Here is a 17044-nt window from a genome sequence, read left to right as displayed (position 1 = left end):
GCTTAGGGGAGTAATACCACGGGATTTAGCATTCAAAGGTCTACACTGTGTCATTTTTTGGCCCTATGACTTTGCAAAAGTTATTTAATATCTCTGGTATCTTAGTTGTCAAGTGGGGATAGTCATAATGTCATATTTATCTTTTCTAACAGTCACAGTCACGCATGGCAGTTTCTGCCCTCCCTAACAGGAAGTGCACTTCCTAGGAATGGGCCTTTGTAGAAATGGGACCATGGGATGATAGAGCTGGGAGTTCCACTCTATTGGGCTCATTTATTTGGAGCCCAAGACTCAGAGGATAAGTGGCCAACCTGCCCATGGTCACATGGCCAGAGAAGGCCTGGAGCCCAAGCCCCATGTCCAGATCAGTATGGCTTGCTGGGAGAAGCGGGGTTAGGGATGGTGTGGACCCATCCTCAGTTAGGAGAGACCACAGATGTGGAGCCGGGGGATCAGGGTTTGCCCTGTGGCTCCACCGCCTGCCAGTCACATGAGCTTCTGCAAACTGCTTCACCTTTCTGAGCCGCCATTTTTACATCCCTGTTTCCACTGAGAATGACAGTGGGGCGGGTCTGGGCACATGTCCAAGTGCTTCTTGAACGGGGCTCCTGAGGAGGAGGGGTGCACCCGGGAGCCGGAAGAGCATGGTCTGGGTACAACGGATCCATTCAGACACCAGCCCCCCAGCTTCCCAGCTCTGCGGCCCCTGCAGATCAGTTTCCAACCTGTGACTCCAAAATAACAACAGAGTATGGTTGCCCATTGGTGGGTCACTGGGGGTAGATCCACGTTGCTTTCGTTGTTGTGCCTCCGGGGCCTGCCATGGAACCTAACACTGCGAAGGTCCTCGACCAATTGTTTGAAAAATATCTTGAGATTTAATATCTTTGAGTATCTCTGAGCTCTGTGGCTGTGACTGAGACCTGTGGCTGAGGGCCCTGGGTGTGCGCAGGCGGACTCCCTTCCCCAGGTGAGGGAGCTGCCCCCCTGGTCCTGGGCAGCCGGTCTATGGGCGGAGGCTTCTGGCTACGCCAGGCTGGGCTGCATTCTGTGCTTGTCTCGAAGGCGGGGCTCTGCCTCTCAAACGGTGGCTCACGGGACCACCAGGGCTCTCGTTAAAATGCAGCTCCTGGTTCCTGCTGCTGCCCGGCAGGTGCGGGTGCGGGCTCTGGATGCCCCAGCCTAGGAGGGGCGGGCTGTGTCTGCGTGGGGCCAGCGTGCAAGGGGGGCTGCGTGCCGTGCAGGAGAGAGCGCCTGCTGCTGCGTTGCCTTTTCTCAAGTAACAAAGCCAGGCCAAGGGCCCGGCAGAAATCTCCTGCTGTTCTTTGTTGTTTATTGAAATAAGAACCATTTCCACATTTGTGGACTCCACGGCTGTGTGGAAATAGTACAGAGAGTGGCTTTGCTGACCCGACCTGCTAAAAGCGTGTTGTCTCAGCCTTCTTGGCCTCTGGTTCCCAGACACATGCTAAGATGAGAGTGAGGAAGCCGCCCTGGCCCCCCCATCACAGAAGCTGGGGCCCTCCTGGCACGAGGAGGAGGAGGGCGACCGTGGCGGCTTTCTGGTCTCTGTCATGTGCACATCCTCCTTCCTTAGAAATTGCTGAGAAAGCTGAATCCCAACGCCCTTTCTGTCCCGTCTCCACTTCACGGGACTGTGTGATGCCTTCATTAGAATTAGTAAGAATTATGCACCCGCTGTGAGCTGCCCCCACTCCTGTGCATGTCCAGAGGACAGACGTGTGATGGGCTGTGGGACGGGACATCACGTTGGCTCCCAGCGCTCTGGGGTGCTGCAGCCAGCAGCTCCTGCCGCTTAAAGGGAGGGGATCTAAGCATGGTGGAGCCCGCGGTGGGGCCTTGTGTGCTTCCTGCAAAAATCTCGCTGTCATTTGGAGGACCCCGAGACCTTGGAAGTAGGAAGAAGCGTCAGAGCTCTTGTTCTAATCCGCTCTCCTTAGAGAACTTTATTGTTCTGCCCAAGGCTTAGTTTCCAGTAAACGCCTGCAAGTTAACGCAAGTCTGCTACAAAAAAGGCTGCGGATTGCTGTGAAGTAGAGAATGTGTTCACAGTCTCAGTGGATTTTAATGGTTCTCATCTTCTTCTACTTCTCCAAGAAACCCAGAATAGAATATTCTTATCAGAGACAGCAGCTCACACCAGCACCAGGTCCCGGTGTGTGTAGCAGTTGGTGTGGAGGGTGAGGTGTGGCGAGAGGGGTCTCCCGGTTGCTCCCCGTGGTCTGGGTCTAAACTCAGCTGTGTGTGTGCTAGGTTTACAACCCTGAATTGTGTGGGGATCAGAAGTGTGCTTATGTGCATGGACCTGTGCATGTGTGTGTAGTATGTACACACATGGTGTCATGAATGTGCACATAGCATGCATGTTTACATGTATATACATGCACACACATGCATATATGTAGGCCTGCATTTTTGCAGGTGCGTGTGTATGGCATGTATGTGTGCATATACATGTGCACATATATGTATAAGTTTGTATTTGTGCTTGCATATATGTACATGTCCACACATATATGTGCATATATAGTGGTGTGTATTTGTGTGTGCATGTACGTGCATGTCATGTGTATGTCTGTGTATAGTATGTGCATGTATGTGTGCATTGCATAACTATGCACATGTATATGTATATATGTGAATGTATGCATATGTGTGTATAGTGTATATGTGTGCTTGCATTTGTTCACGTGTGTATGTGTATGTTTGTGTGTGTATGATTATGTATGGTTGGCGCTGTGCCTTCGGCCCCCAGTTCTTAGAAATGCAGCCGTCCCGTGGTTGCTGCCCTTTGGGGGTGGCCTTGGTGCACGCTGGGGCCTGGCACAGAGGTGGAAATACCCCAGGTCCACAGTAGAGATGCAGGTTTGGAGCCCTGGACGTGCCGTCAGGAGGCCTCGGTGTGAGTGACATCCATGTCATCAAGAGCCCACCCTGTTCCTGACACTCACGGTGACCTGCGATACTGAATGCCACGAGGACACTGTCTCACAGACGAGGAAACCGAGGCTTAAAGAGGTCGCAACGCATCCAGGGGTCCGCGGGTGGGCACAGGGGTCCGCGGGTGGGCACAGGGGTTCGGGCCCGGCCTGCCTGACTGCAGAGCCTGCGCTCCGCTCACTGGACACTCCAGTCTCCTGCTGGGTCGCTGTGTGACCTGCGGGTGTCACTTCACTCTTACTTGCTTCTCCGCTGGAGCAGAGGGACAGGGTCTCGGCCTGCTTGGGCGACTGTCACAAATACCGCAGATAGGCAGCTCAAAGTGCAGAGACTTGTCCCTCAGCGTGCTGGAGGCCGGAAGTCCGAGATCGCAGTGCCGGGAGGGCGGGTTTCTCTTGAGGCCTCTCTCTGGGGCTCGCAGACAGCGCCTCCTCCTGTGTCCTCACGTGGCCTTCCCTCTGCGCACGCACAGCCCTGGAGTCTCTCCCTTTCCTTGCGAGGCCACAGTTCCACTGCATCAGGGCCTACCTGTGACCTCACTTAACCTTTATGGTATCTTTGAAGACCTAGTCTCCAGGACAGTCACACTGGGGTTAGGGCTTCAACCTGTGAATTTTGGAGGGACACGGTTAAGCACATAACAGACAGTAATGATAATACTGTGACGTTGAAATCAATGAATACACCTGAACGTGATTTCCTGGCACACGGGATACTTGGAAGTGTTCTATTCACCTCTGAAAGGTGGAAAAGTGAACAGAGCTGCCTTAGGAGTCCAGGTGCGTCTGCCACTAACTCTTATCGCAGTGGTGCCTGCGAGGGGTGGGTTAGAGGGAACCTCAACCGGAGATTCAAAGAGAGCTGCCCACAGGGTCTAGACGGGCCCTACCCGAGCTCTGGTGCCCATAGTAATCGCTTGGGGAACGTGTTAACGTGTAGATGCGTGTTTATCCAGCCCCCAGGTGATATCCGTGCGGCTTGTCCATGAACCACTCCCCAACTCTGAGAGCTTCTGTCTCTGACCAATAATATGAGGTTATTAAGTATGAAATGTCGATTTCTTTTAGTACTACATTTGACAGCTAATCTCTGTGACATTTCACTTTGACACTTGTTTTATTTTCATTGTAAAGTTATGTCCTCTTTCTTTCTTTCTTTCTTTCTTTTTCTTTTTCTTTTTTTTTTTTTTTTTGAGACAGAGTCTCGCTCTATTGCCTGGGCTAGAGTGAGTGCCGTGGCGTCAGCCTAGCTCACAGCAACCTCAAACTCCTGGGCTCAAGCGATCCTACTGCCTCAGCCTCCCCAGTAGCTGGGAATACAGGCATCCGCCACCATGCCCAGCTAATTTTTTCTATATATATTTTTAGTTGGCCAGATAATTTCTTTCTATTTTTAGTAGAGATGGGGTCCCGCTCTTGCTCAGGCTGGTCTTGAACTCCTGACCTCGAGCAATCCACCTGCCTCGTCCTCCCAGAGTGCTAGGATTACAGGCATGAGCCACCGCGCCCGGCCCTCGTTCTTTCAAATGCACGTTCTGACTTGTGATTATCTTTCAAATTTTTTTAGAACAATTTTTGTACAACCATAGGTAAGTCAAACATTTGTGTTATTTTCAAATATGAGTTCTGTCATAAAACCAATACAACACAGACAGCTCAAAATATCAACAAAGTGTTTGGAAAAGATGTGGCTAATGAACACACAGTACGTCGATGGTTTAAAAGTTCCATTCTGGTAATTTTAATTTTAAAAATGAGCCACATGGGCAACCTGAGACCAAAGTGGATAATGATAAACTAAAAACTGTAGTGGAAGTGAATTCATCTCAGCCTATGCATAACAAGGTTTGATGTTGCTATTCCAACAATGTTAGACCATCTAAAACAAATTGACAAGGTAAAGAAGCTGTATAGATGGGTACCACATAAATTAAACAAACATCAAAAGAGAAATCATCTTGAAGCTTGCCGTTCTTTGCTGTCATGACATAAAGGTGAACCATTTCTACACTATATTGTTACATGTGATGAAAAATGGATTCTTTTGGACAATCAATCACAAGCATTCTGCACCATGTTTGGATAAAGATGAAGTGCTGAAACACAGTCCAAAACCGAATATTCATCAAAAAAAGCTAATGGTGTCTGTCTGGTGGTCCAGCACTGGTATCATCCCCTACAGCTTCATGAAACCTGGTCAGTCGATCACAGCGGATGTCTACTGCAACCAAGTGGACGAAATGATTAGGATGCTTTGATTAAGCAGCCGAGATTGGTCAGCAGAGACAGGCCAATCCTCTTGCAAGACAACGCTCGACCACATGAAGCACAAACAATGCTGCTCAAACTACAGAGGCTGGACTTGGAAACTCTCTGTCATCCACCGTATTCCCACACCTTGCACCAACTGACTCCCACTTTTTCCAAGCTTTGGACCACTTCTCACAAGGAAAATACTCAATTTTCAACAGGCCGTGGAAAACACCTTTGGCGATTTTATCACCACTTGCTCTCCAGGCATCTTTGCTGCTGGCATAAACGAGCTACTGTTAAGATGGCAAAACTGTGTCGATAGTTTAGGCGCCTACTCTGAGTAATTGTGCTGCTTCTTGTTTGAGATATAACAAAGTACACTTTTGATTTGAAATCAGACATTCCTCACACGTGGTGCGGTGGTCTGGCTGCGCCCCCACTGCCCCAGTGGACTCTGAGCTCCGCCACTCGCCACTCACATGGGGCCGCGCAGCGTGGGGCACACGGTGCTTGTGCAGGGATCGCCGCGTCCTGGCTGGGCCGGTCAGGGTCTCCCTTGCTTCCCTGGGAGCCCCCAGGCTGTGTGTGGCCCCAGCTTCAGACCAGCAAACCACAGCTCTTGTGCTGTTTGATGAGTCCTTTTTATTGTATAATCAAATAAGAGATCTGACATGGAGGTGTCTTGTAAATCAGTGCTAATGTTGGCCATTTCTGTGGGTCGTGTGTGTGTGCATGTATGTGCGTGTGTGTGCACACGTGTGCGTGTCCATTTCCGCCCAAGCTCACTCCCCAAGCCTGTGCTCTGTCCTCTGGTTTCCACCTGCTCTGAACTTAGGGAAGGTTACATCTACTTAACAGAACGAGCTGGGCGTTCCTGGCAGGGCTCTGAGCACACAGTTGGGGTCCGAGCAGGACGGAGCACCGCCTGTATGCAGCGTGAGTCCTTCCCACCAGCCCTCGCCTGCAGAGCCGCCTGTGCTGAATTTTGTTTAGTTTCTCTAACAGTGGGTGTTATAAATGATTACAAAATCCTAATCACTCGTAAACACGTCCATGACAAAGGTATTAAATTAGGACTGGTTGCCTGCGTGTCTTCCCAGTTTCCCCCGTGTGCGTTTGCTGCTGTTGGTTCGGTGGCGGCCGGTGGCGACAACCACAGATTGGCAGGAGCAGTCGCCCAGGGGCTAAGAACTTTGTGGGACGACAGCTGAGCATGGGGAGAGCCCGTCCTCTGACCTAGCTTGTTCTTCAGTCTTGGGCCTGTGATCAGAGAAATGTCCTGCGGGGCCTGATGCCGTCTTGCTATGAGTGAGAGGCGGGTGGGACAGAGGGGCGGAGGACCCACACCCTGCTCAGCACTCCAGCGATGACAGGTCACGTGGAGCCAGGCGTTTTGCTGTGGAACTGGTCAAGTTAGGAGATGTCTGATGACGCACTCAGGGACCCTCCCCCGGCCCCCTCAAGTTCACCGTCACACACCAGAGGAGCCCAGTGGCTTTGCCAGCTGACACCGCCCATGTTCCCAGGGCGCCGGCTGGGTCTGGTTTGCAGAGTTGTGGGTGCTGGGTTTGGTCTGGGTGCAGGGACAGGAGCTGGGATGGAGGAAGGACAGCCGCCCTCTCCTCACAGTCACGGAGCGGGCAGACCTTGGCTGCGGCTGGGACTTAGGGGCGCCCATTTGGCCTCCTCCGTGCCATGGTGGGTGTGACTTTTAGGGGAAGTACATCTCCCTTTGGCAGCTATATCAGCAGGTGAGCCGTGAAGAAGGGTCCAGTGACAATCACACATGTGACCTTGAAGAGCTTGAGAGCTGTTGTGTTTTTTTAGTTTCCTCTTGTGTGTGTGCATCTGTGATGTATATTGGATCACTTGTGCGTGTGTGATGTGTGTCAGATCACCTGTGTGTTATGTATGTCAGATCACCTGTGCATGTATGTGATATATGTTGGATCACCTGTGCATGCATGTGTGATGTATGTTGGATCACCTGTGCATGTCAGAGCACCCGTGCATGTATGTGACATATGCTGGATCACCTGTGCATGTGTGTGATGTATGTCAGATCACCTGTGCATGTGTGTGATGTATGTTGGATCATCTGTGCATGTGTGTGATGTATGTCAGATCACCTGTACATGTGTGTGATATATGTCAGATCACCTGTGCATGCATGTGTGATGTATGTCGGATCACCTGTGTATGTGTGTGATGTATGTCAGATCACCTGTGCATGTGTGTGATGTATGTCGGATCACCCGTGTGCGTGTGTTGTTGAGGAGGAGGCCGCTGCATCACCTGAGCACCAACCAACCTTGATCTTGTTGTTTTCTGCAGGAGACATGGGGGACAAAGGACAGAAAGGCAGTGTGGGTCGCCATGGAAAGATTGGTCCCATTGGCTCAAAAGGTATTTGTGATGCGGTTCCGCCTCAGCCCCCTCCCAGGCTCCCAGCTGAACACTGGACACCTGAGATGGATCATGGACTGAACCTTCTCACCTGTGTCTTGTTTGTGTGCGTTCTGCATGGTCGATTCTGTCGCAGTGCCTGTGCTTTGGGAGTGTCAGTGAGCTGCTAGTTCTGTGCCCACTGGGGTGGGGTGAGGGGCTCCCGGCTCGGCAGGGTTTACATAGCGCCCCAGGAAGGAGGGTCCGGAGCAAGTGTGCTTGGGCAAGATCTTGACTTTTCAGCTACAACTTCCTTAATGAGTTTGTTAAAACCCTCAGAGCCTCTTGTAAGTAACGGGTGGACCATGCTGGGAAGCAATGTGTCTCTCCACCCAGTGTGTGTTTCTTTGGCTTTTTGAGATGATGGGATGGCCCTCAGAGAGAACAGGGCACAGATGGCAGCGGCAGGTGTGGGAGTGGCAGCTCTGGTGACACCTGGGCCCAGGTAATACCTGTCCTTTCAAATCACACCATCTCTGCTGCGTTTGACTCGCACCACGGTGGTGAGGAGGGTAGATTGGGTCACATTCTCCCCGTGACGAGGAGAGCGAGGCCCAGGACAGTTAAGGGTTGCTCAGAATCACACGGCTCTCAAGCCATCCCCTCCTCATCCAGCCAACGTTCATTCTCTAAATGCCGGGCTTGTTCCCTGCCTGTGCTGGACCCTGGGGGCAAGGAGCCGGCAGTCTCTGAGCTGTGCACATGTGACCTGATGGAAGGCCCCCCCAGGTCCTGCCGTGGCGCCAGCAATGTGGACACTGGGCTGGGGAGGTCAGTGGTTGCCGTGGAGTTGCCCTGAGACCCGGAGGCCGGGAGGGTCTGGCTGGGCTGCCCAGTTCTGGTTCAGGCTTCTTGTAGCTCACGCCTCTGCCTTGGGGCGGTTGGCCCGGTGCGGTGAGGCCACATCTTGGGCCACGGACCTCCCCTCCCCCAGCCCCACCTGTCCTTGGTAGAGGGGCCCTTGGCCAGGACGGGGAGGGGAGGGTGACCAGCTTATCCACGATGTCCTGCCCTACGGCGGCCAACTCAGCAGAGGGTACACGGACAAGTGTGGTGTCAGGAGGGAGATGGACGCTTTAAGAAACTTCAGTGAAATTGTGGCAAACATTTATGACACAAAACTCACCATTTTAACTATTTTAAGTGTGCAATGCAGTGGCACTAAGCGTATTTGCGAGATTGTACAGCCATCGCCACCCTCTATTCCGAAACTTTCTCATCGCTCCGAGTTTACCTTTTCGAGGTGTTTCACGCAAGTGGAATCCTAACAACATCTACCCTTTTGTGTTCGGCTTATTTCACGGAGCGCAATGTTTTCAAGGTCACCTGTGGCAGCGTGTCGGGTCCCCTCCCTCCTGGCGGCTGAGCACTTTGCCACCGCACGGGTGAACCACACTGTCTGTCCTGCGTCTGGTTTCTGCCGTGCAGTTGGGGTGTGAACCTCTGTACGCCGCCACGCGTGCGGGCAAACCTCGGCGTCACACCAAGGACAGCTCGCCGGGCCCCTTGCTTGGCTCTGCTTGTTTGATTCGCTTCGTGTCTGAGATTGTCACCCGGGGTCCTTGCCCAGCTGCACCTGCACCTTCCAGCCCCTGGTGTTGGCACAGAACACCGAGGAGCCAGGCGGGCGGCGACTGCCAAGCGCTTTCCCTCGTCCGCGAGGGAAGCTGAACCCACAGACGCGGCCGTGGCGGCTCCTTCGCAGAGACGTTTAGGTTCTCTCGGTGCGAGGAAAGATAGTGCTTCAGGAATATTCATGCGGCTTAACACAAACACTCCTTGTTTAATTTTAGAGCAGCTAGAAAGCTTTGTTGCCATCATTTTGTCCGTAAGTTGAGAGAAGTTGAGGGCACGTGGTTCAGTGGCTTGTCCCCTCCCAGGGGCCAGGACGGAGCCCTGGGTCCTCGAGTCTGGGCCCTTCGAGGACACGGTGCTGCCTCAAGAGGGGCCAAGAAGGACTTTCATTGCAGCGTGAGGCATGAGTTCTGCTGACGCCTTATCGCTGAGGTCCACCCTCGCTCTGCCCTGCGTGTTCTGTCTGGACTTTCCGCTGTCACAGGGCACGTGCAGGAGCTGGCGTCAGAAGTCCTCGCCCCTTCTTCATGGTGTTAAGGACCCATGAGATGACGTCTGCAAAGTGTTCTGTCACATATCTTGGATTTTCCAGAATTGTCTTAAAGAACGATCGTCTGATAATCCCCACAACCCCATGATGTGTCTATGGTCCATATAAACAGAGTGGGAAGAACTGGTTATCTATGGGACAGAGCCCCTGTACTTCCCAGCACCAACAGGGCCTGGGAGAAACCCCAGGGCATTACGCAAAAGGCAGTAACATTCTAAACCTTCACATTTTAGAACTCATGGGATGTGTCCACCTCTGCTTGGTGACTGTGACCTTGCTTTTCATTTTCAGGTGAGAAAGGAGACACTGGTGACATAGGACCCCCTGGCCCTAATGGAGAACCAGGTATGGCAGAAAAGGTCCAAGGATTTTTAATAAAATCTATTAAAAATTGTGCTCTTGAAAAAATGTAAACCGTTAAATAAAACTACAACGGGCTGGAGAGCAGGGTACACACGACTGACAATCGCACCCCCCTGTGGGTGCTTCAGTATTTGATTTCCTTCTCGCGGAATGTGTGAGTGACCGTCTCAGGAGTGCGGTCTGCCTGCCCACCCGTGTGGTCACATCTGTGCCGGAACCAGGCTCGGCCACACCCGCCCCAACGCCGGCAGCCTCCGGGCACTGAGGACCCCGTCCCGTACGTTCTGGACTTTTGCCTCTTTCCTGATATCCTTGCAGCTGCTCTCCCACGACCTTCCACGGAGACCTCCAAGGTCACCAGGGACCTCTGGGTCCAGCTCAAGTGGACTTGGCTCAGCTTCCCGATGCCGAGTGACCAGGACGCGGGACCTCGCATTCCCTCAGCCTGCCCTCCTGCCCGTCTCTCTGTCCTCCTTCCCAAAGCTCCCTCTGCGGCTCCTCCGCTTCCCCGCAGGACAGTGACCGCCCCCTCCCTGGAGCTCACCGTCCCCCGCACACCCCACACCGCACACCCCATCCTCCCTGCACACCCCACACCGCACACCCCACACCCCACACCGCACACCCCATCCTCCCCGCACACCCCACACCGCACACTCCACACCCCACACCACACACCCCACACCACACACCGCACACCCCACACCGCACACCCCACACCGCACACCCCACACCGCACACCCCACACCACACACCCCACACCCCACACCCCATCCTCCCCACACACCCCACACCGCACACTCCACACCCCACACCACACACCCCACACCACACACCGCACACCCCACACCGCACACCCCATCCTCCCCACACACCCCACACCGCACACTCCACACCCCACACCACACACCCCACACCACACACCGCACACCCCACACCGCACACCCCACACCGCACACCCCACACCGCACACCCCACACCACACACCCCATCCTCCCCACACACCCCACACCGCACACTCCACACCCCACACCACACACCCCACACCACACACCGCACACCCCACACCGCACACCCCACACCGCACACCCCACACCGCACACCCCACACCACACACCCCATCCTCCCCACACACCCCACACCGCACACTCCACACCCCACACCACACACCCCACACCACACACCGCACACCCCACACCGCACACCCCACACCGCACACCCCACACCGCACACCCCACACCGCACACCCCACACCGCACACCCCACACCCCACACCGCACACCCCACACCCCACACCCCACACCACACACCCCATCCTCCCTGCACACCCCACACCGCACACCCCACACTGCACACCCCATCCTCCCTGCACACCCCACACCGCACACCCCACACCGCACACCCCATCCTCCCCGCACACCCCACACCCCACACCGCACATCGCACACCCCACACCGCACACCCCACACCCCACACCCCACACCACACACCCCATCCTCCCTGCACACCCCACACCGCACACCCCACAGAGCCAAGGAGCAGGTCCCGCTCTCCGCAGGGGGAAGGTGGGGTCCTCCCCAAAGGACCAGGAAAGAAACACAGAGGAACGGCCGGTGGAGCTGGGTGGTTGACCTTGAGTTCGTCGTTCAGCCCCCAGGGACCGATGCAGCGCCATGTGCTCTGGGCGCTCAGCTGGCACTGAGGTGCCAGAGGGGCTCCTTGTCCAGCCGGGGGCACAGGTACTAGCGTTTAGAGCCAGAATCGGCCAGACTGCCTGCCTGGGCTCAAAGCCTGGCTTCTCCATGCCCTGTCACGTTGGCCAGGGCGACTGTGGGTCTCCATGTGCTTTGTGACAGAGGGGTGACCGCGGTGTGTGCCCAGTGTGTGTGAGCTGACCGGGCTCGTGTGTGCAAAGCGTTTTGAGTGACATCTCCACCTAGAAAGGCCCAAGAAATATGAACCATTATCTCAGCAGAGGAGGTGGCTTCTCACCACTCTGGTCCTCCCTCCCGCCTCCCCAGGACACTTGCTGTGTTCCCTCGGGTGTGCAAGGATGGTGCCGTCTTCATCTCGATGTCCTGTCCTACCAGCTCCCGTCCAGTGTCATTTAGACACACTCAGTGCTTCTCATCTCAAAGCAAAGCCACGCAGTTGGAAAGCCCCAGCCCTCCCCAAGTCTGAGCCCCTCTAGCAGGAGAGTTCTTACCGCGGGCCTCAGTCTCCCCTCCTGCCCCTGACCTCTGAGCACTCAGCCGTCCTCCACTGGACCCTGGCAGCCCCTGGCACCTAAAGCTCACTTCTCTGAGCTCCCTCCCCGAGCTCTTCATTCTAGGGATGTGCCCACAAGGCCGTGCCCACGAGGACGTGCCCACAAGGCCCCAACTGCCTGCTCTGACCGTCCACCTGCAGCTCGGCAGGTTCCTCTCCCCATGCTCAGCTAGCAATGCTGGGGACCCCCTGGAGCCCAGCACGGGAGGCGGGTGTCTCCTGTGGCTCCTCCGGCCGGACCCCCACACTCAGCCACCACTGGGTGCCGCCCCCTCTTTTCCCAAACGTTCTGGCCTCTCTCCCTGCCCCCTCAGCACCCTCATCCCTGCGGCCAGAGTGAGGCTGGAGAGCATCACACTGCGCTCCCGCCCTCCTGTTGCAATCCTCCCACCGCTTCTCCTGCCTGTAGGATAAAGAGCAAAACCTTTATCTCGAAGGCCTGTGGGGTGTGTTTGTCAAACCGACTGTGCAGTGCGGGGTCCTCGTGCGGCCTCTGACCGCGGGCCTGTCCCCGTAGGCATCCCGTGCGAGTGCAGCCAGCTGCGCAAGGCCATCGGGGAGATGGACAACCAGGTGTCCCAGCTGACCACCGAGCTGAAGTTCATCAAGAACGGTACGTTGTCCCCCGGCCCTCCCTGCCCAGGCCCCAGCCCGCCCGCCGCGCTCTGCCGCCGGGTGTGGCCAGGTGCGGGCCGCTGAGTTTGTTACAGACACGCAGGTGCTCACTTTCCAGCACTGCCCTCCCCCGCAGCTGTCGCCGGCGTGCGCGAGACCGACAGCAAGATCTACCTGCTGGTGAAGGAGGAGAAGCGGTACGCGGACGCGCAGCTGTCCTGCCAGGGCCGCGGCGGCACCCTGGGCATGCCCAAGGACGAGGCCGCCAACGGCCTCATGGCCGCCTACGTGGCGCAGGCCGGCCTGGCGCGCGTCTTCATCGGCATCAACGACCTGGAGCGGGAGGGCGCCTTCGTGTACTCGGACCGCTCGCCCATGCAGACCTTCAACAAGTGGCGCAGCGGCGAGCCCAACAACGCCTACGACGAGGAGGACTGCGTGGAGATGGTGGCCTCGGGCGGCTGGAACGACGTGGCCTGCCACGTCACCATGTACTTCCTGTGCGAGTTCGATAAGGAGAGCGTGTGAGCGGGCCCTGGGCGCCGCCCGGTCCGCCCGCGATGGCAGGTCTGGCAGGTCGCGGTGGCGCCTCCGCGGCTGTCCCTCTGCAGGGGAGGAGGCTGCCAGCTCCTAAGGGCGTCGCTTCCCAGGAGCGCAGAGGCAGGCTCAGCACAGGGTCCTGGTCTGCGCCGCAGCGGTGTGTTTACGAGGAAGAAGAAAGTGTTTCCCGGTGCTGTTCCTGACAAGCACGGTTTTATTTCCTGTATTGCCGCCAGAATGTTAATTGTCTGATTATTATTACTCAGCATTGCTTTTCCGTAGAGCTCTTGCCTTTGTCCAAACTATAGAATAAATCTTTAACTATTGCAATAGTTAAGTACAAATAATGGTAGCAGGTCTTGAGTTACTGCCTTTCTTTTCATTTCTGTGTGGAAAACAACCCACCTAACTTTGACCAAGTTTCTGTCAATTATGTTAACATATAGGTTCCTTTTCATTTTTATCCAAGTAGAAACAAATTTGCTTTGCTTCAAACCCAGATTCCAAAACAAGAACAATAAAAATTCTTTTCACTTTACTACTAAATCTGTGGTGTCATTTGTTCTCTGTGTGTTTCTGGGTTTTTTTTTTTTTTAGGCAGCGTTTTACTGTCTCACCCAGGCTAGGATACAGTGACATCATCATAGCTCACAGCAACCTCAGACTCCTGGGCTCAAGCCATCCTCCTGCCTCAGCCTCCCAGTATCTGGGACTACAGGCATGTGCCACCATATCCAGCTAATTTTTCTATTTTTAGTAGAGAGGGGGTGTCGCTCTTGCACAGGCTGGTCTTGAACTCCTGACCTCAAGGAAGCCTCCCAGAGTGCTAGGATTACAGGCATGAGCCACCATGCCCGGGCCTAATTTTTTCTATTTTTATTGGTCATTAAATATGAAATGTCCAATTTCAAATCATAAGTGTAGTTTATTATATGTTCAACAAGAAGCACTACAATTAATCTAAGTATGCACCTAAACTGTTGACACAGTTTTGCCATCTTAACAGTAGCTTGTTTATGCCAGCTGCAAAGAAGCCTCGAGAGTGAGTGGTGATGAAATTGCAAAAGGCATTTTCCACAGCTTATTGGGAATTGAATATTTTTCCTTGCAAGAAGTGGTCCAAAGCCTGGAAGAAGTGGTAGTCAGTTGGTACAATGTCTGGTGAATATGGTGGATGACAGAGAGTTTCCAAGTCCAGGTTCTGTAGTTTGAACAGCATTGTTTGTACGGCATGTGGTCAGGTGTTGTCTTGCAAGAGAATTGGCCTGTTTCTATTGACCAAGCTCTGCTGCTTAATCACAAGCATCCTCATCATTTCATCCAGCTGGTTGCAGTATATACCAGCTGTAATCAATTGACCAGATTTCATGAAGCTATAGTGGGTAATACCAGTGCTGGACCACCACACGGACGCCATTAGCTTTTCTTGATGAATATTTGGTTTTGGACTGTGTTTCAGCACTTCATCTTTATCCAACCATTGTGCCGAATGCTTGTGATTGTCAAAAAGAATCCATTTTTCATCACATGTCACAATACAGTGTAGAAATGGTTTGTCTTTATGTCGTGACGGCAAAGAAAGGCAAGCTTTGAGCCGATTTCTCTGCTGATGCTTGTTTACTTCACGTGGAACCCATTTATCCAGCTTCTTTATCTTGCCCATTTGTTTCAAATGGGCCAATATTGTAGGAATAGTAACGTCAAACCTTGCTGCTAGTTCACACGTACATTGAGATGGATTCGCTTCCACCACAGCTTTCAGCTCATCATTATCCACCTTGGTCTCAGGTCGCCCACATGGCTCATTTTCAAGATTAAAATCACCAGAATGGAACTTTTCAGACCATTGATGTACTGTACGTTCATTAGCCACATCTTTCCCAAACACTTTGTTGCTATTTCCAGCTGTCTGTGCTGCATTGGTTCCATGACAAAACTCATATTCTAAAATAACACAAATTTTTGACTTATCCATGGTTCCACAAAAATTGCTCTAAAAAAATTTGCAAGATAATCACAAGCCAAACCGTGCAATTGAAAGACTGAGGATGGACCTTCACAACAAAAATAAAACAAGAAGTGTCAAGGTGAAATGTCAGAGATATCAACTGTCATACTTAAGGAAATCAGACATTTCATACTTAACAACCTTTAATAGTAGAGAGAAGGTCCTGCTCTTGTTCAGGCTGGCCTTGAACTCCCGACCTCAACCAATCGTCCTGCCTCTGCCTCCCAAAGTCCTGGGATTACAGACAAGAGCCACCACATCTGGCCCATTCATTCTCCTAATTTCTTCAATAGTTACATTAATCAGAGCAGCCCCGATGGGTACTGTGTTTTCTGTGTGTATTGCGAGGGAGGCCCTGGCTGTCCTTTTTTGTAGAGGGAACCACCTTGGAAGATCAAGATAGCAGCTCCCTCCCCTGTCACCCCCTCTGGAGCAAAGGTTTGCTCACAGTCTTAGAGGATAAGAGAGAGTGTCCCATTCTGGGGCAATGGCAGTCATGGTTATGGCCAGTTTGTGAAGGTGACATTTCCCTGCAGGGGAGAGGGCTGGCGTGCATTCTACCTGCGGGGAAAGATTCGGGTTCCCTAGGGTTCTCAAGGGTCCTCCCTGTAACTGGCCCACGGCGTGTGCCGGTGCTGTCTGCTCCTCTTCACAAAACCCTGCAGGGATCGGAGCTCAGGAGGCTGGAGCAGAAATGCCACTGCTCTGGCCACTGCGATTGCTGTGAGTAATAAAGTCCTTTTTCTCTGACCTGGGAGTCTCGTGTCTTTTGCCAGCATCCATGAGACTGGGGCTGTAAGTTGAGAAAAATCTCAGATTCTTCCCAGGTTTAGACAGGAGTTTCTTGGTATTTCCATGCATTTAATCATCCACCTCATTGGAAGGTCATAGCAAACAAGCTTATTCAGGTATCTTGGATCCGAGAGGTGCCTGGTTTGGTTAGAAAGAGGAGTTCTTTGTCTTTGTGGAGCAGACGGCAGACTCAGGTGGAGGAGAGCCAGCCAGGGAGGCGCGGGCCACCGCCTCGCCGTCAGAGGGGACCAGGCGGAAGCTGCCAGCTTCCCCTTCATCTGCCCAGACTGTGTCTAGGAGAGTCCGATTCTTCCCACTCCTGCTTGTGTCCTCTGGTGCTTACAAGTTACTCCCTCCGCGGATCATCCATCTTCCCGCTTACCCACTCGCTCACGTACTACACAGACAGTTCTCAATCTCTGTTTCTGATGGCGGCAGACCAGCCTGGCAGCTCCCCCCAGTATCTGGAGTATAGCTTCACGTGTTGGGGACGCCGCGGTGCGTGGGGACGCTGTGTGTGGGGAGGACTGTTGCTGAGCGGGTCACCTCAGTGGCAGGCAGGTAAGTCCTCAGAGGTCCCCGAGGCTGGGGTCCCACTCCCGGCCCACCCCTCGCCCACTGTTACCCACAAACACACGGTTTACTTAGAGCAGCCTTGAGAGGACAGGACACCAG

The 17044-nt window shown here is 53.7% G+C and overlaps 1 protein-coding gene across 8 annotated transcripts in view; it reads left to right on the top strand.

Moving 5' to 3' along the window:
- Positions 1-14070, top strand: part of COLEC11 (collectin subfamily member 11) — a 33254-nt gene extending 19184 nt beyond the window's left edge. For 4 of the 8 annotated variants that reach the window (XM_069494113.1, XM_069494115.1, XM_069494116.1 and 1 more), the window contains exons 4-7: positions 7548-7619; positions 10075-10128; positions 12932-13027; positions 13148-14070. In XM_069494113.1, coding sequence (XP_069350214.1) covers positions 7548-7619; positions 10075-10128; positions 12932-13027; positions 13148-13557 — 632 coding nt within the window. In that variant the 3' untranslated portion in view covers positions 13558-14070. The remainder of the gene's footprint in view (positions 1-7547; positions 7620-10074; positions 10129-12931; positions 13028-13147) is intronic. The other 4 variants (XM_069494118.1, XM_069494117.1, XM_069494120.1 and 1 more) reach the window with 3 other exon arrangements.
- Positions 14071-17044: the final 2974 nt, after the last annotated feature.

The sequence above is a fragment of the Eulemur rufifrons genome, chromosome 19 (assembly GCF_041146395.1).
Source record: "Eulemur rufifrons isolate Redbay chromosome 19, OSU_ERuf_1, whole genome shotgun sequence".
NCBI classification, from domain to species: domain Eukaryota; kingdom Metazoa; phylum Chordata; class Mammalia; order Primates; family Lemuridae; genus Eulemur; species Eulemur rufifrons.
The sequence above is the reverse complement of the archived record's forward strand: the minus strand, read 5'-3'. Positions and strand labels throughout refer to the sequence as shown.